Source organism: Zootoca vivipara, chromosome 13, assembly GCF_963506605.1.
Source record: "Zootoca vivipara chromosome 13, rZooViv1.1, whole genome shotgun sequence".
Taxonomy (NCBI): Eukaryota; Metazoa; Chordata; class Lepidosauria; order Squamata; family Lacertidae; genus Zootoca; species Zootoca vivipara.
In genome coordinates this window covers 12732944-12753725 of record NC_083288.1, presented here as the reverse complement: position 1 = coordinate 12753725, position 20782 = coordinate 12732944, and the positions used below count along the sequence as shown (strand labels likewise).

Here is a 20782-nt window from a genome sequence, read left to right as displayed (position 1 = left end):
TGACGCCACTCATGTTTTGAGAAGACAACTGTAGCAATTGTAAGGCACTATGCTAGAGACTGCATGGTTATTAATTATAGTTTTACAAACATGCCATGGAACACCTGAGTGAGGCCTGCGGACCACAGTTTGGGAACTCCTGGGGTAGGATGTTTGGCTCCAGCTACAAAGCAGAGAAGCCACCACTACTTCTCCAGTGTGCTCAGCAATCAAAATATGCTGCATTCGTCCGACATGATTGTAGTTCATCAGTTCATTAGTTTACTTTCCTAAATTTGGTGAGATCTGCTCACATCATCAACAGTGTTAACTGAGTATCCTTCCCCACGGCACAAGTGTGGAGCAGTTTTGTACTTTTTAGGGGATAAGTGAACTTTTGTGCACAAGAATAGTAAGAGAACCAATAATATGTTTGTTAAATGTTAAATTAAAATTTCAATTTGCTGATTGAAGGCTAATATACAACTTTCTTTCCAGGAAAGGAAAAGTGGAGGAAGAGAGCAGATTCTGTGTTCTCAATGTCAAGTCATTCAAGAAATTCAAAATCTTCAAAAAGCACTCCCCTCCCCCAAGGAGCTCCATATGCACAGAGGCACTGCATTTTTATTATTGCATAAAGCATCTCTATAGCCCTCATGTACATAAACTGTACACTGGATGGTAGATCACTTACCTCCATTTCCATCCGTCCCATGCCCATGACATCATATTTGACGACAATCGGGATGGGATCTGTCCTTCCTGCAAGAGAAGAGTACCGGTTAGGGGTGTGTTGGGTGGGGTGGGAGAATGATCAGCCTCTGGTGAGTCGCTTTGTACACATTGGGTTTGGGTTGGTTAGAGATCTTGCCTTGGAGTGCAGAGACCAGAAAGCTACAGAGAACCAAACATAAGCCATTCTCACAGCTTACAATCACAAGCCCGCACATTTGGGGCGCCAGACCTGTCCTGCTTTTAGCCCTTGCTGCTGGCAGCTCTCAGCCCAGATATTCCAGCAACTTTACAGTGAGATCAAACACCCTCACACTGGAAGATAAAATAATTCTGGGCATGGAGGAAGAACACAAAAGAGAAATTCAGGTGATAAAAGAGAATACTAGGTATTCCTGAATGGTCTTGGCTGAAGATCAGAAATGTTCTAGTTAATAAAAATGCATTAATGCCCAGCAAGTCCAGCTTTACAAACAAAATACTGAAGTGATGTCATAGGAAGACAGAATTCTTCCCTCTGCAATGTTAAGCTTTAAGACTTTCAACCAAAGAATGGGACTCCTTGATTCTGCCACTCTGGCTGTCCTACCCTTTACTTGTAAGCTGTGAAAAGGACTAGTTGCGAAGAAAACTGACTTTGAAACTAATCAAACTATGCTGAAGATTCCGTACGTATTTTTAATTCACTCATAACCAGCCAAACAAAGCAAAATGGGGCAGACGAGCACTTTGACTATCACAGCCTTTGGGGGGGGGTGTTTATTTTTACATCACAACATGCGCTGTGAGTTGTGATGTAAGGCCACTGGAAAAAAGGAGTTACTTACCTTATCCGGTGCATACCTTGAGTGAAAAAACAGAACGTTTACTTCCCTTATTATCTGTCTTGGGGGGATCGGTGTCAATAATATACTCTCTTTGTTATACACACAAATACACATATTATTATACCCTTGGGCCAAAAGATGTCCAAGCTTGAGTTGTGCCAAAATAAGGAGACCAGATTGTCAAAACCAATCCACATGGCACAAGAGGTATTGCTTTAGAGAACCCATGTCTCAAAAAGTTAGCTATCAACACCTTTCGACTTTTTAGAGCTAGTGTAGTCCAGCTGACAGAGGGCTGCACTTAAGAGACCTGGGTTCACATCTCACCTCTGTCAAAGGACTCGGGTGGCCTTGCCTCTGCTCCTTATCTCTGCAGTATGAATTGTGGCCTTCCTCACAAGATCATTGTGAGGAGTTTTTTAATAATAATAATAATAAAGCGTGAAGAGTTCTTTGCACTTGAAGTGCCATCAAAACAAAGAGAAACCAATTCCAAACTCTTCCAGACATAAATTTAACTTGGGAATGAATATCAGCATGGTTCCAAACCAAACAAGTGTCTCATATAGCAGAACCATTTTCAATATATTTATAATTTGGAATGTCGGACTGGACTGAAAAGATTCAAATCTAGAAAAACTGGTCTCTCTAATAGCATTTTCCACCAATGTAACTTTTATATAGGTATATGCACGTTTTCAGTATAAAGGGGGGTCGGGAGGGGATTTTATGCCCAATGGTATAAGAAGCAGTGACTGCAATTTTGAGCAAAAGGACCAAATTCATGATAGCTTATTAAAAAACTATACACATTTCCCTACCCCAAAAAATGTTTGTTTTGTTTTCTTCAAGAGTTGTGATTGTTGTATCCAAGTTTGTGATTGTGGCGGGCTCCTTCATAATATGAAGAATGCATCAGTACTTTTGCTTTCTAAGGCAGTCAAAGTTTTTAGTTTTTCAATTAGCTAGAAAATTGCCATAGCAACTGCTAACAACACCCACCACATGTTGGGAGAAGGGAGGCGGGAAATCAAGTTGGGACAATATTAGAAATTTGATATTTGAAGTGATTCTCCACAAATTTTTGGCAGCTCTAACACAAACATCCCTTCTGAGCATTAACCCCTCAATGAACAAGGATCAGACACGAAAGAGTGCATGAAGAAATGGAAAGGAAAAAAAGGGAAATGAAAAGACCAAGCAGAAAAGATGAAGGCTACAACAGAGAAAAGTAAGCCTAACATATTTGGTGCTCTGATGACAAAAAAAGAAGTAAATTCAGTCTGAAAATTAAAAATTACCACTAAGTTTACCATCACCACAACAAGTCCCGGATCATTATGCTGTAAAAAAGAAACACCATTTGTTAGGCAGGAAACTGTCAGGGACAGAAAACAGGCCTATGGGGCGGGGAGGGGGATGTGTAGGGGGAAGGAATGAAAGTGGCGCCTAAGACTTTCTGTCCGCCCGCCCCACCCTTCTTGAAACTGGGAACAAGCAGCAACTCTGGTTTACAAAGGTGTGGGGTTTTTTTGTTTTTGTTTTGGTAAACTTACAACAAAAATATGTCCCCTGATGTTGTTCAACCACAACTCCCATCATCCCTGACCACTGGTCCTGCTGGCTAGGGATGATGGGAGCTGTAGTCCACAATCACTTGGGGATCAAAGGTGGAGAAAGGCTAGTCTAGATCCCCATGAGCTTTAGGGTGAAGGTCTGAAACATGGAGCCTCTTAATCTATGGGATGGCGCCATTTAGTACAGTATCTAGACTGGTGCTGGAAGAAGAGGGGCCTGGCATCATGCCCCCCCTGCATGAAGTCTCACAGAATAGAGGGCAGACTATTACTTCACAAAAGAAAAACTAGTATGTCAGTGAAAAGATTAAAAGTTGCAGCTTATTTCCCCTGACATGTTAGTTTTCTATGGGGAGGGCATTTTTTTGGGGGGGGGATATATGAAGCATTCAATCACATGTTTCCACCTGGCTGACATTTGCCACTTAAGGGGCAAGTTAAATGAGAGGTGGAAGATCTAATTTCCCAACTATGTTACGTTGTTCAAGCCAGGGGAGTGTGGGACACTTTATAAGAATGATGAACGATGGACAGGGTGGGTGGGAGTTAAATTTTCCTGCCACCCACACTAATATCACAATCGATTGTATGCATTTCCCAGCAGGACCAGCAGGTCAGGAGGAGAGAGGTGGTTGATTTATACTGGGAAAACAATGCATGAGGGAAGAAATTAAACTGATCCAATTCTCTAGTTAGCCACTATGGCAACTTGAGAATCTGGATAGACTCGGAACATGTGTCACAAAACAAGAACACAGCTAGCTGTAGCAGTTTCCTTTTAAGAATGCTGGAGAACTTCCTGTAAATACATCCACCATGGCCCCTACTCCATACCCCAGGCATCCCCAAACTGCGGCCCTCCAGATGTTTTGGCCTACAACTCCCAACGGGAAAACTATATTGGCATTATATTCATAAATGCCAATTTCTTTCGGAGAGGTAACATGAACATATAGAGCAGGCATGGCCAAACATGGCCCTCCAGATGTTTTGGGACTACAACTCCCATCATCCCTAGCTAGCAGGACCAGTGGTCAGGGATGATGGGAATTGTAGTCCCAAACATCTGGAGGGCCAAAGTTTGGGGATGCTTGCCATACCCCAATGTAAAGTCATCCTTTCCTTTCCAGAATTCAAATATAAGGGCAAAGGCTGTCAACTCTACACACCTGTCTATAAATGTATTATACACTGCCCAAGTGAATCATGATTTATTCAATTACATTAAAATTTATGTGCTGGTTTGGGGGCAAAAAAAATGTCCCCCAAGAGCTGCTTACATCATTATTATTTTAATTTATTTTAAGACAAGAAACTGAATGAAATAAGCTGCAAAAAATAAATAGAAATAAATTACAGAAGAGACATCAAGCATCTGCAACAAAAAGCAAGCTAATAAGGGATGTCCTTCAATGCACCCTGGACCCAAACCATTTATGGCTTTGAAGGTGATAACCAGCACTTTAAAAATTGGGCTCAGAAATAAACCAGGAACCAGTGTAGATCAAAGAGTGCTAAAATAACATGTTCTGAATGGGAGGCCTCATCAGCACCTTAGGAGCAACATTCTGCATCAGCTGCCACTTCTGAAACAAACTGAAGTTGACTAAGCTGAATGTGAGCAAATGTGTGACAGTGGCTGTTATCTGCCCTCTCTAGGAAAAGGCAAAAGATGGTACACTGTCTTAAGCTAAGCAGAAGTACTTCTGACTATTGCCAAAAGGAGCCAAGGAGAAAAGCCGGGCTCAGAAGCACTTTCAAATTGCAAACTTGAGCCCTTCGAAGGGAGTGCTTCCCCTCCAAAAACAGGTCCAACACACAATCTTGGAGCAGGTTTCTCATTGACCAAGATAACTTTGTCTTGTTTGGGTTTTCAGGTTGTTAGACCACACCCTGCTCCCAGGCACCAGTTTAGGGATTCAACTGCCTTCATAGAAGAACCCAGTATTTGAGTTACACGTCATTTACATACAAACAACCCCACACTCTAATTCTCTGGACAGTTTTCTGCTGCTCCAGAGAAGCGGACACGGAGCAATGGATTCAGACTACAAGAAAGAAGATTCCACCTAAACATTAGGAAGAACTTCCTGACAGTAAGAGCTGTTCGACAGTGGAATTTGCTGCCAAGAAGTGTGGTGGAGTCTCCTTCTTTGGAGGTCTTTAAGCAGAGGCTTGACAGCCATATGTCAAGAATGCTTTGATGGTGTTTCCTGCTTGGCAGGGGGTTGGACTGGATGGCCCTTGTGGTCTCTTCCAACTCTATGATTCTATGATTCTAACCCCCATCCCTGTTGTTTCATTCCAATGACAAACAGGATGGAAGACGGGGAACATGACAACCCCATGGCCAAGGAGCACCTTCTGCAACCTGCACTCCCAAGAAGGACCAGAAACAGCACAAATCACTGCCCCCCCCCAGCAACACACATATTTTTACATCACCAATAGCAGAGAGTGTTTAGAGATATCCCAGCCCTCATCATTCAAGCAATATTTCCACATACTGCCTGCCAAAATCCTTTCAACAGCACTAGCACCAATCCTCCCTTGTCAACTCCTCCTTTATCGCAGAAGCCCCTTCCCCATTTGCCATTGCTTAAGCCTCAAAATCCCTTCAAGTATCTTGCCAAAAAAATTCCACATCATCCAAGTTCTATAAATAAAACTCATTTGAATAAATATGTGTATGTCACTTTGGGGGCCTTAAAAAGGGTCCCCAAAGCAAATGAAATAAAAACACATTAAATTTTAATTTTCTACTGACTAAATAGGCTACTACCATCTACATCACATTCTTCTCCCTCCCTCTCTTCCTTATTTCTCTTCTGGGGTGGGGGGAAATCAAAGACTACAGAAGATTCTGCCATGTTCTCCTCTCTTTAGTCAAGTTGTTTGGCAGTTCTGACATAGCAGAGCTTGGGGGAAGGGAAGGGGATTACTAATTCTTAGGGCAAGAAGGGAAACTACTACTAGCCTGCAGAAGAAGTTGCTCCTGTGCAAATACCAACCCCTTTTAAGATGAAAACCGAGATAGCTTTTTAAACAATGTACATGGTATCTTTACGGCTTGATATTCTACAGCTTAAATACTCCACATACACTCCATGCCATCTGCACACACGTGACAGAAACACATGCTTAACCTTTTTTTTAAAAAAAGGAGGAACTCTTAAGTTGCATTCCTCATACAGCACCTGCCTTAAGCTTTGCAGATACTGTATCTGAAAGATAATCTAGCAAGACATGTGGAGGTGGAGAAAGAAAGCAGGCTGTGTGAAGCCTCTGGGTCGGTCCCAGCAGGTGTCCGTTCTCTGAGTTCTCACATTTCCTTGGGATTTAAAGAAAGAGAAGTGCTTTTTGAACATTAAAACTTTGCATTAGAAAAAAGGGGCAGGGCTATTATTTATTCATTCATCATTCATTCATTCATTCATTCCACTTATACACTGCCCTATACCTAGAGTTCTCAGGGCGGTTCACAACAAGACCACAACATATAAAAACAAACCAAAAGCAATACCCCACCCCTCAAAAAATTCTAAAAGGGTGTTGGATGTCAATAAGATCAACCAAAGGCCTATGTTTTCAGTTGCTGCGCAGTAAGAACCAATGCACTGCATGCTCTGTAGCAAAGCCCCAAATTACATGAACCCCTCTCTCTATTGGTCCAGGCAAGACCAGTGACATCATGCAAACACCTGAGGTCCAGGGACACTCTGATTTGCCCAGCACTGGCCTGAGCACCAAGTGAAGGAGTCTAAGGCACTGATCCTGCAGGATACTATAATTCTTCGTCATAAAGAGTGGGAATGGATATCTGAGCATGACAAAAGCCCCTTCCTGCTGCAGGTTGTTGGACGGGGGTGGGGTGTGTGCTAATATAGAAAATACATGCATATAACCAGATATGCATCTTGGCTTACAAATAATAAAGGATTTTTGAAAGCAGCATGAGTGTTGGAAGGGGCTCTGAAAGGAGGTAGCCAGGTGGCGGGGTGGGGTGGGGTAATGCCATTTCAAAAGGAGTGTTGTACTAAAAAAAATGGTGTGAGTATTGTACTGAAACCAACATGTTTGTGCACCTGCACACATTCTCTCTCCTGACTCTTGCAGCAACACACTTTCTTCCCTTTGTTTCTCTGTTTTCATCCGCAGAGTCTCCCAGAGCTCTTTCCTTTCTATCCTCTTGGCTTCTCCACTTTCTGTCCTCTGAGCTCTGAGATTTACACAGAGCTGTAAAAGGGGCAGAAAGGAGTAGTTTGTTTGATTTCCTGCCGGATGCGGCCCAATTGCCTTCTAAATCCGGCCCGCGGACGGTCTGGGAATCAGCGTGTATTTACATGAGTAGAATTTGTCCTTTTATTTAAAATGCATCTCTGGGTTATTTGTGGGGCCTGCCTGGTGTTTTTACATGAGTAGAATGTGTGTTTTTATTTAAAATGCATCTCTGGGTTATTTATGGGGCATAGGAATTCATTCACTTTCCCCCCAAAAATATTGTCCGGCCCACCACATGGTCTGAGGGACAGTGGACCAGCCCACGGCTGAAAAAGGTTGCTGATCCCTGGTTTAGCATTATGTGCAAACCCAAACTATAGCTAACCCAAACAATGGCTAATCTTAACGATGGTTCACCAAAGCAAGCCAGCTTCCTAAACACAGGTTTGAAGCTGTCTTGTTTAACAAGTCACAGCTACCGTGTTTCTCTGAAAATAAGCCATACCCTGAAAATAAGCCATAGTGATAGGCAGTTTAACCTTGTAGGTTAAACTGTACCATACTTAATTTAAAAAAGACATCCCCTGAAAATAAGCCACCATGGTTTTTTTTTGAGGAAAAATAAATATAAGACGGTGTCTTATTTTTGGAGAAACACGGTAAGGGTAACTGCCGTTTGTTTGGGTTCAGACATTATGTTTAATCAAAGAGAGAAGTGGAAAGCCTCTGAATACCTTCTCGTGGATTCAAAAAAGTAAATGAGAGGAGACAAATGCATAAACTCAAGGCTCACACAGGACTGTCTTTGGTTTAGTGTTACGTGCAAATACAGCTGTTGGGTAATCTTGAGTCCAAGTTCACCATCTTTAAATTAACTACCTAGTCACAGAGCTGGTGTAAGGACAGAATACAATCAAAAGCGCATTTGTTGTATTTAAAAAGCTACAGAAATGGCAACCAATAGTGAACATTTCAGGTTTTAGGATGTAGAGCAGGCACCCCCAAACTTCAGCCCTCCAGATGTTTTGGACTACAATTCCCATCATCACTAACCACTGGTCCTGTTAGCTAGGGATCATGGGAGTTGTAGGCCAAAACATCTGGAGGGCCGCAGTTTGGGGATGCCTAATGTAGAGTTTAAACAGAAGTGACAACCTACAAGTTCAAAAAGAAACAAAATGTATGTTAGAAGTTGCCTTGTGAGGGCTTGGCCCTGAAATGGCAGGCTAATAAATATATTAGCCCTGTTAACTTAAGGCAGGCATCCCCAAACTGCAGCCCCCTCCAGATGTTTTGGCCTACAACTACCATGATCCCTTATAACAGGACCAGTGGTCGGTGAAGATGGGAACTGAAGTCCAAAACATCTGGAGGGCCGAAGTTTGGGGATCCCTGACTTAAAGATTGCACTCAAACATTTAATGAAGACTGATTAAAGCACTGAGTTATACAGACAAAGATCATGCCAAGCGGGTGGTCCCTGCTCCCTCACTTTCCATGCCAGTAAGAGAATACAAAAGGAGTAGCCACAACTGGGGGCAAAGGTCAAACACACTGGTCCTTCAACAGTAGTTCAGCTGGATGTTCAGCCATGAGCATGCACAGAAAGATGTGTGCAGACAGACCATTTCAGAACTGGTTCAGTGACGTATGAGCATATCGCAGATTTAAAATACTTTATTTAAAAAACCAACCAACCATATGAGCAAAAAGATCCTCTTATGGGAATATTTTGGAACCGGTTATCCAGAGTCTGTGAATATATACATCCTGCTGAACTGATTCTAAAGCATGCCCCGTTAGCACCTGCCAACTTTTGACTGAACCAAGGAAACTTCCTCCAACCGCTGGAAACCTAGTTACAAAGTTTCACTAAATCTACCCAAAAGTCACATTCCGCATTTCTATAATGCTTTTAGTGCATAGGTAGCCACCCTGGTTTCCTCCAGTTGTTGTTGGACTTCAATTTCTATCAGCCCCGGATAGCATGGCCAATGGTCAGTGATAATAGGAGATCTACTCCAGCAATATCAGCAATACCCATGCTTTCAATAGAGAGTTGTAGAAATAATTATAATAACTAATATTATTAATTAAATTTCTATACCGCTCTTCATCCAAGGATCACAGGGTGGTTCACAACATGGAAACACAAAAATACATAACATACTAACACAAAAATACACGCTCGCATTTTAAAAGGTCATAAATTGTTTAATTAGCCAAAGGTCTGGGAGAAGATACTTTTACTTGGTGCCTAAAATTATGCAACGAAGGTGCCGGGTGAATTAGGGCTAAGTCACACCCACACTGCCGAGTCAGAGTTATGGAAGATTACAGATGGCAGTCGGGTGAGCTTATGGTCAAGGTGATTCAGGGAATTCTCAGCTCATACCCTTTAGCTATCATGCTACACCAGCTCTATCTTGCCTTAGCTGAACCCACTGCTTGTAGACCTATCTTGAACAAAAGGGTGTTAACAGTGTCCTCTTGGGGTTATTTCAAACTTCTGAAAAGGGTGCCTTTTCTTGCAGTGTAGCAAAGTCTTTTCAAGGGAGAAGTTAGAACTCCAGGGGTTGTACTAGATGATCCTCAGAGTCCCTTCCAACTCTATGTTTCTATGATTCTATGAAAACAAAGTGAGAAATTGTCTTTGGATGCTTCACATATACTTTCCAGGTTATATACCTTAGCTTGAATATGGCCTGTCACCTCTTTTCCCATGCACACACACACACACAAAAGTGTATGGGCAAAAGTGTATTTTTTCATAAATATTACCCCCATGTTAACAATGGCCCATAGCAATGCAGGCACAGCTTTTCCAGAAGAAGCAGAGAATCAATATTCATAAGGACAATGGGGAAGTCGCAAAAGGCCAAATAAAAACAGGGGTGGGGGTGGCCAAGGTTCCTCAACCCTGAACAATGATGATGAAAGCTATAATTTGACTTCCAATGTGGCAATCTCTGCCTTCCCTTGCTGGCAATAAAATGCTACAAGTACTTGGTCATACTGGAATCCTAATTTATGCAGATAGCATCATTTTTAGTTTGTTTCTTTCTGCTTTGTTCTCCTATTGAATATATTCATGTGATCTTTTGCTTTCATTGTCTATTCCTGCCACCTTCCTTTCCTGTACCAGTACAACTATTATTGCATGCATTGGTTTCACTATGAATAATTTACCTCCTCCTTGCTGTCTTCCAACATCTGGTCCCAGAAATGAAAGCATATGCCAGTCACGCTCCTTTCTGCACAACTGGTTTTATAAGTCAAGAGGTACAACAAAATATCAGGCTGACTTATAGCAGGCTCCACACAAGTAGCTCTTTGGTCTTCAGGAATGGAATACTGCTCCTTTTTCACAAAGGACTTTCACCTTGAGGTGTACACATCTCAAACAATACCTGGCCTAAAACATCTAGATCAGGCATCCCCAAACTTTGGCCCTCCAGATGTTTTGGACTACAGTTCCCATCATCCCTGACCACTGGCCCTGTTAGCTAGGGATCATGGGAGTTGTAGGCCAAAACATCTGGAGGGCCGCAGTTTGGGGATGCCTGATCTAGATTTCTTTCTAAATTTAAAATATGGCAGCATATACATTGTTCTTGGCTGTGCCACATTCATCTTGACAGGAAGGAAAGTTCCATCTACATAATTGATATATGATATGAGATATAATAATTTTCAACTGGTCAGTTGCCTAACACTGTAACCTCTAGGTGATGTACAATAAAAAGTTAACACAAGTCAATGTAATCTTGATTATACGGTAGGTAATTATAATATACCTAATAATCAGTAAATGCAAATGAAAGCCGACTGTCCATTTATAGGGAACAAGATAATAACATATATTGAAACAGATTGATTATTATTGTTAGCCTGGGAGAAAATAAAGATCTTCACCTGGTGTCAGAATGGCATTAATCCAGGAGCCAGATGAGTTGGGGAACACATTCCACAAAGCAGTGGCTCACCACTGAAAACCCTCTCACTGCCACCCTTTGCACTTCAGAAGGAGGAGGGCTTCTGTACATGATCTTAAGACCTGGGTAGCTCCTAGTGCAAAGAAGTGTTACATCAGGTAACAGGGCCCTAAGCTGTGTAAGGCTTTAGTTTATAACAGGGCGGCGGCCCAAATTTTCACATCAAGTGGGCTGCAAGAGTACTTTGATACAGAACTCATGGGCCACACACTGCCTTGTCAAGTGGGGGCGAGGAGCGAGGCCAAAATTTGAGGACTCTCCAGCCCTCACCCTGCCTGCCCAAAGCTCGCTAAACAAGGTGCCGGGCTTTGGGAAGGAGACATGAAGCTCTGGCAGAATCCTAGACCCTCCCACCTCCTTCCCGAAGCTGGGAAAGCGCTAAGTAGGCTGTCCTCATGCCTCCTTCCCAAAGCCCAACACTTCACTCTCCTGGCTTTGGGAAGGCAGTGTGAGGGCTCAGGGAGAGACGTCAAATGTTGCCAAGGGCCACCAAAAAAAGATATTGAGGGCCACACATTGAACCACCCTGGTTAGAGGTTAAAACCAGCACCCAGACTGGGCCTGGAAACAAACTAGAAGCCAGCACAAGCAGGCAAGGATTGGCATAATATGATGAGAATGCCCTGCCCCTGTTAATAACCTCATCACTACATTCTGCAGCAACTGAAGTTTCTAAACTGTGTTCAAAAGCAGCTCCACACACAACAACGCATTGCATGAATTCCAGGCAGACATTTACTAGACCACAGACCACAAAAGCCAGGCTATCTACATCAAGATAGGCTAGTCACTCAGTTACGACTTAAAGCTCGTAAAAGACACATAGCACCAAGGCCATTTGTAGCTTCTGTGACATAGTGGACCCAGGAGAGCCCCCAAGCTATGAACCAGGTCCTTTAGCAGAAGTGCAACCATCTCCAGAACAGGTTGGATGCCTCTCATACATGAGTTAATTGGTAATAAACTATATCACTGGAGGTCGGAAGGTAGTAGAGAGCAGGTTTGGGCCGATCTTATCTGGCCTGTCTGTAGCACTATCAAAAGGTAGGCCAACCAACTAAGTGGACATTCATGCTGTAGACACAAGTCAAGCATAGACAAGGGACATTTTAGGGAAATAATGAAAGCCACAATAGTAGGATGAGAAGGAGCAGACACTGGGTAGCAACTCAAAGACAATGATTTAAGAAGAGACCTCACTTGTACCTCCCAACCAACCAGCTGAAAATAAGGATTAATTTATCTGTCCCTTCTAAAGAAACCAAACTCCTTCCTTGTGGGAAGACTCCGAAGAGGCCATGAGATCCCCTAGCAAACCTAGGTCAGTAGCCCAGAGGTAGCCAAGCAATGGAACATGACCTGATTTAACCATCCTTTCTGGAGCCAAGAAGCCTGACCCCTTCTAATGGGTCTAGTGTTGAAGGGCCACGTCACTTCAATGGTGGTCCTTGGCAGAGGACGACCCTAAGCAGGGTCTGTGTACACCCTTTTACAAAGGCCTGCCCTTTAGGAATGCAACTTCAGGCACCCATAGCACATTCTCAACCACAAGCAATACTTCTGGTTGAGCCATGCCCTTATACAGTTCAAATACAGTGGTACCTCAACATCCGAATGACTCGACTTCCGAAGGTTTCGACTTACGAAGTCGGCAAACCCGGAAGTCTTTTCGCCGCGTGCGCAGCCTGCGCAGAAGCGGCGCGTGCAGAGAAGCGCAAAATCGCGCTTTGCACATGCGCAAAACAGACGCTTCGATAACCCAAGACTTCGACTTACAAAGAGCGCCGCGGAACGGATCGCCTTCGTAAGTCGAGGCACCGCTATAATCAACACTTTCCGCTTTGGGGGTGAGAATCAGCTGCCTATTAAACTTGTACAAAATCAAGGTACTGTACTATGCTCTCTAGATAACCATTTTGCTACATCTTCACTAACAAGGACAAAGTGTTGCTAAGCAGCTGAAGTGACTGCATTCTGCTTTTCAGAAAGGGTTGAATCACTGTTCTTGTATAGAACACTATAACATAAGAGGACAAAGAAGCCACTCTGAAATATGCATGGAGGAAAAATGTACCCATCCTCTTACAATGCCTACCCAAGCTGCCTACCATTATTGGAAACGGTGGCGTGATCTGGGGAACGTGGTCTGGAAACAATGCTTGCTTAGCACCGTTTCACCCACTCTATTGCAATTCAATAACTTTTTAAGCCCAGTTTTGTACTTGCCATTACACTGTTACAGGAGCAGAACTGAGTATTTCAGCTTAACACTGACCAAAATCAGTGGCTGTAGTTGAATATAATGATCAGCTATAATGATCACAGTTTATTATCTAAACCACGGGTGTCAAACACAAGGCCCGGGGGCCTAATCCGGCCCGCCAGACCTCGTCATGTGGCCCGCGTAGCCGCCGCCAGTAGCCGCTGACAGTAGTTCTGGAGCCTGCGATTGGCCGAGGGTAAAAACCGGGGGCGGGGCTGCAGGCGGAGGCCGGGGCGTTGGAGCCGCGCTGACGGCCTTGGCCAGGGAATTTCAATTTCGAATGAGGCTGAGGGAGGCGGTGGCACAGTGGCCAGACGGGGAAGTGAGATGCAGGAGGAGGAGGAGGAGGAAGCCCGCCGAGGAGGTAGGAAAGCCCTACAGGCGCCGCCGGCAAAGTTGGTGCCGGGACGGAGCAGCGCTGGATTTTTTTTTGGCGGGCTTTGCTGTTGTCTCCGAGAGCGAGTGAGGCGGCACTGGGGAGCCGACGCCCGCCGCTTCCCTTCCTCTCCTCGGCTGCATCCGGGAGGTGGGCGAGCGAGCGGGCGAAAGGGACGCGGAGTGAGCCTGAGGGGGAAGTAGGCGAAGCGCAACAGCCGCTCTCTTGATGGAGCTGGGTTTCTCTTCCCTCTTCCCCCGTTTTCTCCTCATAGACACTCGGGAGGGTGCCTGGCTTTTGCTCTGCCCCCCACCCCCGAGCCGCCCTTTGGCTTCTCAGTTCCGGCGGAGCTGCTCCCCGGGGGGCGGCCGGGAGGGAGGTGGTGACGACGGCACGGGTTCCTGCTCTTCCCGCTCTGCCGCCGCCTCCTCTCAGCCCCTCGTGATGTAGGGCTCCAGATGGAGTCGCCTCGCGGTTTGAGTAGGTGGGAGGGGAATTTTTTTGGGGGGGGGCAGGTTTTCAAGCCTCCTCTGCCTGCAGTCCCGGTAGGGAGAGGCGGCGGCGAAGACGACAACAGCGCGGGTGGGGGGAAGAGCAGCTCTGAGGCGAAGATGCACGTCCGCTGGGGCTGCCGCCGCCTTCCTCCTCAGGAAATCCGCTGCCCTCCCTCAGCGCGAGGGGAAGGGACTCTGGCGCTGAGGAGGGAGGATGCAAAAGCAAAGCAGGGAGTTGGCGCTGCACCGCATGTTCCTGCCCCTCTCCAAAGCATGGGGTGGGTTGCACTGCAGCGTGTGGCATCCTGCCTAGCGGGGTTTGGGTGTGCGCAGGGCGGGAGAGGGAAGCCCTCTTTCCATCTGCAGGTTTTTAATCCCAGCAGTGGCTTTCTCCTTCCTGCCGAAGGTTATTTGAGGCCCCCCCCCGCAAGCCGTCGATCCCCACCTTTTGTTCAAAATTCCCTCGTTTACATCCCATCCCACACACGCGCCACGACGCAGGAATGTGATCCGCGTGGGGGCGGGAATGAGCTTACATTATTACATAAAAAAAGAATAAATGCAGTGACAATAATTTATGATAATAAAGAGTGGACACATAGTCCTACAGACACAACCGGCCCTTTGAGGGTGACCAAACTGCTGATGCGGCCCCCGATGAATTTGAGTTTGACACCCCTGATCTAAACCCAGAAAAAGCATTTACTGAAACAAACCAATTTTAAGCCATGGCTTGTTTCAGTAATACATAGTTAAGACTAGTCACAGTTTGCCCAGGTTCAGATAAAACACTAAACCATGGTTAACTGCAGCAAAAGCTTGCTCTCTCCTCCATGTGGCTATGCCTATGGGTTGTTCACATAACAATAAAACATACTTTGTTATTATCTGATGCAGCCATTAACTGGGATAGGATGAAGAACAAACATTTTCTCAAGAGGCAGTTCAACACTGGTCCTTTTCCTCACCAGACCATGCTTGAAAACACTGATGAAATCCCTCCTGACCTAACTCATTGAGCCTTTTAAAATGACCCATGTTTAAAACGCCATCCTATAAACATTGTTGCTGTTAAAATTTATATCCTGCATTTCAGCATCTAGGTCTCAAAGCAGCTTACAACGATAAAAATATACAAAATTTAGAAGAAATTAAACCCCATAAATTTATACAAAGAACATCAGAAAAATTTACAACATCGGAGAAGCATTCCTGGTGCAAAGGCTTCCTGAAATAAAGCGATTTTAACCAGACTTCTGAAACTCAGCAGGGACAATGCCTGTCTGAGTTCTGGTGGGAATTCCAGAGTTGGGCCCACAACACTGAAGTCATAACCTCGTTTATATGAGTTGCACTTCTGGTCCATGGACGATCACCAAGCTCCATCAGATGATCTTAGTGATCAATTTGGCATATACAAGGAAAGACGTTCTGGGCCTAAGTTTTTCAGGGCTCTGTACACTAGTAGAAAAACCTTGAACCTGGCCTGGTTGCAGATGGGAAGCCAGTGCAAGTCCTTTAACACCAGTGTCATGTGTTGGCAGTAGCCTGCTCCCAGCACCAGTTTAGCCACAACATTCTGCACTACCGTAGCTGAAGCTCCCAGACCAGACTCCAGGGCATCCCCACATAAGAGTGTGCCACACTAATCCAGAAAAAAACTACTATGGCTATTTCCTGAAGCAAGTGAGCCAAAATTAAGATTGCTTTACATATAATCAAGCATGAAAAGAGAAAAAAGCGACTTGCCATTTAAAGGAAGGAAAATGCATCTGGAGTACCACTGTTAAGAAAAATACACAGTAATATGAAGCATTCTTTCTATTGGTATACTCAGTAGACAACAGCAGCTTAGTTCTCCAGGCTACCATCACCATTTCAAATGCACACACTCAGGCTGCTAAAAAGGAATGTAGGGTAACACCATGATGTGTACTACACCTGCTTTAGATATGGAGGATGTTCAGGTGCTACCAGAAACCTGGGCATTCCCAAGCATGTCTGCAAAACATAAAGCATTTCACCACCATTAATGGTAGGAAGGTTTTCTGTCGCTAACTTGTGGGAGCCTTCAGACCAATAATTACTGAGTATCACTGGCAATTTACCTCCAGTTTATTGTACGAGTTTGTATACTTGATTAGTAGCAGTTGAATCCAGCAATCATTTTGAGCTTTCCAGAAGCAACTGGTAAAGCAAGCAAGCATGGACAGCCTTGGAGTTTAGAGTTTGGTCCTCTAGAACAGATACGGCTGGTCAAAATGCACTTTTCAACTGGGGACATTTCCCATTCAATGCAGAGGAATATGGGATAGTAATTCATTGTCTGCTCAACACTGAGCAGAGGAACATTAATTTAATCTTCACTCAAGTGACAACCTACACACAGTGAACAGGGGGAGTATTTAATTGCTAAAATTAAGGTGGCAGCAGAATACTGGTATTTGAATAGGAAGTGCAGATTCACCCCAAATTGAAGTGCTTGGGTACCTCTCCCTCTGCTCCTGATTGATAGGTGATTTTGTTTCAGCCTCGGCACTCAGAAAATATACAGAATCTTAACAAGAATAGAGGTGTGCGAGAATTAAATTTTAATTTGGGAGAGGGAGAAATGGAGGTATCATGGATGTTCTTTGCTGCCAATGTTACATTTTTACCTCCTAGCTCTCCGCACAGGACTGAATACATTTAAATTCCCCTGGCATCAGTATCAAATGCCTTGATATTCTGACAACCAGATGTGTAGATAGGAGAACCAAAGTCAGTGGAGTGCATCGAAGTGGTGCATCTAAGCAGAGTATATACTGCGTTAGCAGAGAATTGGTAGCTGCCGCTAAATCCCGATGAGAGTTGCATGACTGCCATACCCATGGCAACCTCTGAACACTCATCCATCTCAGTTCTCTGCCTTTAACTAGGAGATTGTGGAAAGCCAGCAACCATGCACAGGTTTTTTTTTGGGGGGGGGGGGAATTCAAGATACCCTAAACTGCAGTCTGCCTCTCTTGTTCATTTCAAAACCCAAACCATGCACTGAATTTCAGGAACTACACAAATATTTCTAATGTGGGGCTGTGGTGCAATTGGCAATGTACTGCCCATGCTGATCCTGAAAGTATGCTCTGGAATGTGCAGAGTGTTCCCTGGACACACTTATTCAGCACAATCCCACACTCTCAAATACCTGCACCCAGGAAGGCCTAGCTTTCCAGGGTGAGCTGTAAGGAGGAAGTTGACAAGAGACAGTCCAGCTGCATCTTTGACAGCACTTCTCTGCCAGCCACTCTAGATGAGGACAGTGGGGGCCACAATAATTACGATTAAACCAATTTGATTCCCCTCACCCTCTGTATTTACATAAGACATCAGTGTGGCGATGTTTAGTTTAAAAAAAGGAATTTGGAAAAGCTATTTGATTCTTCAGTCAGAGCTGTACCTCTTTAGGCATCTTGATAAAATGGCTCTGCTGTATACAGTGTACCGTATGAAGCTGACACAGAATATAATTATTTCAAGAGGATGTCTATAGATTATCCGAACCAGTATTTCAAACCAATATTAACAATCATTCCACTCAACTAGCTCCCATTTGCTAGGGGCTGATCCGGCGGGTTGTGGTGCTGCAGCTACGCTGCAGAGTCCCAAGATGCTGCAGTGTGCTGTTTACTGACCATTATAAAGCCTCTCTACACACGGGCTTTTGAGATGGACTGGGCTGAACTGGCCGACTGAATGAACAAGCAGGCAGCAAGAGTATTCTTCTCATACAAGTGGTCATTCAAAAAACACACAAGGAGATTGTTCAAAGCCTTGCAGGAAATGCCAGAAAGTTCCCAAAATGCACCGGTGGAGGGGAAAAAATGTCTGCGGGCAGCAACCCCCTTCCCCTCACCTCTTGAATGGCCAGGACACTATTCCTTGGCCATACAACAACTGGAATCGCATGGGAGTGCTGTTCACTCTTTCAACATTCCACAAGAGGCTGGGTGTGGTGATAAGAGGACTTAGTACACTTGATCCTCATTATGCCAGAATTTTAAATATGCCTTCTAGGCACAGCTCCAGTGCAGGAGCTCAGAATATTCTTTTCATGACAAGAAGGAGCTGCAGTTCACACCTCCAATGATGTATAAATGGTGGAATAGCTTTCAACTGGAGCTTTGGATAGCAGGGGGAAAGGCACAAAACTGAAATCTGAAAAAAATCATTTGTTTGATGATATATAGAGAGAATAGTGTACAACAGCAGTTCTCACACTGTGAGGTGCCTGCCACAACACACGTGTATTTGTGTGTGTGCATGCACAGAAGAAGATCCTATACAAAAAAAAAAAAATACCAGAGGGACATCTCTCCTAGCTTAGCATTTATAAGCATAGAAGGCGCAGAAGGACTGAACATGTGTCAGCTTTTGACCACAATAGCCTTCTGCCTCTTGCCTTCTTCCCTGGAGGTTTCAGAATGAAATCTGGAATACCCTATCCTGATTCTCTTGCAATACCAACACAAGATTATTGTTACTATTTATTAAATTTGTATACTACCTTTCACCCGAAGTTCACAAGGCGGTTCACAACAGAAAAATAAGAATAAAAAATATGTAACAAAACAAACAACAAACCAATAACGCTCCTCCTAAAAATACATTTTTAAAAGGCACAGAATGTTAGTTATTCAGCCAAAGATCTGGTTGAAGTGAAATGTTTTCACCTGGCACATAAAAATATGCAATGAAGGCGCCAGGCAAGCCTCCCCGGGAAAAGCATTCAACAAACGGGGAGCCCCGCAGAAAAGGCATCAGATGATGGTTGCAGGGTCTAGGTAGGTTCATATAGAGAGAGGTGGCCCTTGAGGTATTTTGCAGTCCTGAGCTGTTTAGGGCTTTATAGGTCAAAACCAGCACTTTGAAATGGACCCAGAAACTAACGGGCAGCCAGTGCAGTTGCTCCAGGATCAACGTAATAATGCTCAAACCGTCTTGCTCTGGTGAGCAACCTGGCTGCTGAATTCTGCACCAGCTGAAGTTTCTGATCCATCGTCAGAGGCAGCCCTATGTACGTATGTGTTGAAGTAATCTAATTAGGGGTTGCTGGAGCATAGACAATCACTATCTCTGTCCAGATGGGCACAGCTGGGCCACCAGCCAATGCTACGGAAAGGTACTCTGCACCACTGAGGCCACTTGAGCCTCAAGCAACAACAAAGGATCCAGACGTACCCCCAAGCTATGTCCCCGCTCCTTCAGAGGGAGTGTAACCCCATCAAGAGCAGGCAACCTCCCATCCAATCCACGCACATCATAGCTGGTTGCAATATAGTTAGTGTGTGTGTGTGAAGATTCTGCACCTCAGCATGCAGCAGTCCAGAAAGAGGCCATGCTGAAAATGTTTGATGAGAAAATAGCTTAAATCAGGGGTCCCCAGTCTTTCTGGGCCGGGGGGCACATTAGGACATCATGTCACCATACAAATACCCATTTCACAAAAGAAAAACTGGTACTGCTTAGAGCAGGGGTCAGCAAACTTTTCAGCAGGGGGCCGGTCCACTGTCCCTCAGACCATGTGGTGGGCCGGACTATATGTTTTTTTTGGGGGGGGGGGATGAACAAATTCCTATGCCATACAAATAACCCAGAGGTGCATTTTAAATAAAAGGACACATTCTACCCATGTAAAAATATGCTGATTCCTGCACTGTTCACAGGCCAGATTTAGAAGGCGATTGGGCCAGATCCGGCCCCTGGGCCTTAGTCTGCCTACCCATGGCTTAGAATCTGCTCCCCACCCCCACGCCCCCAGCAAAGAAACCAAGTGGAATATCTATACCAAAACAACAACAACAACACCCAACTAAAACAAAAGACAAAAAGAAACCACAGCCAACATCCCTGACAACAACTGTTATGAAAAAACTGGGCGAGACACAAGAGCTTGCAGGGCGGCAGGGGGTGGGGGTCTGATGGTGCCCTGGGCACCACACTGAGGAACCCAAGGTTAAATCAAACTGTAGCTCTGCGGATGAAAGTCAAACATATTTTGAAACTGGAGCCATTCTCCCCAGAACTCAAGAAAAGTAGCATATACATCCCTCTCAAATCATATTATGCCCTTCACACCCCATTTAACATTTTACATAATTCAAACTTTACTTGTAAACTGCACTACAGGAAGAACAGCTCCCCACCCCCTCCCGTTTTTATCTGAATAGGGGCCCTTTCATGGTGCGTGTCATCAACTGAATATTGAAAGTTCTCATGGCTTGGCTTGCAGAAAACAGTATAAAGGACAACACTGAATACTTTGTTTGGACTGTTCATGTA

General features: G+C 44.5%; 1 protein-coding gene across 15 annotated transcripts in view; it reads right to left on the bottom strand.

The window, feature by feature from the left end:
• The window catches only part of GPATCH8 (G-patch domain containing 8), an 80874-nt gene that overhangs the window by 25676 nt on the left and 34416 nt on the right, over window positions 1–20782 (bottom strand). For 7 of the 15 annotated variants that reach the window (XM_060282324.1, XM_060282329.1, XM_060282323.1 and 4 more), the window contains one exon: window positions 674–2881. In XM_060282324.1, the coding sequence (XP_060138307.1) occupies window positions 674–700 (27 nt within the window). In that variant the 5' untranslated portion in view covers window positions 701–2881. The remainder of the gene's footprint in view (window positions 1–673; window positions 2882–20782) is intronic. The other 8 variants (XM_060282326.1, XM_060282333.1, XM_035136457.2 and 5 more) reach the window with 5 other exon arrangements.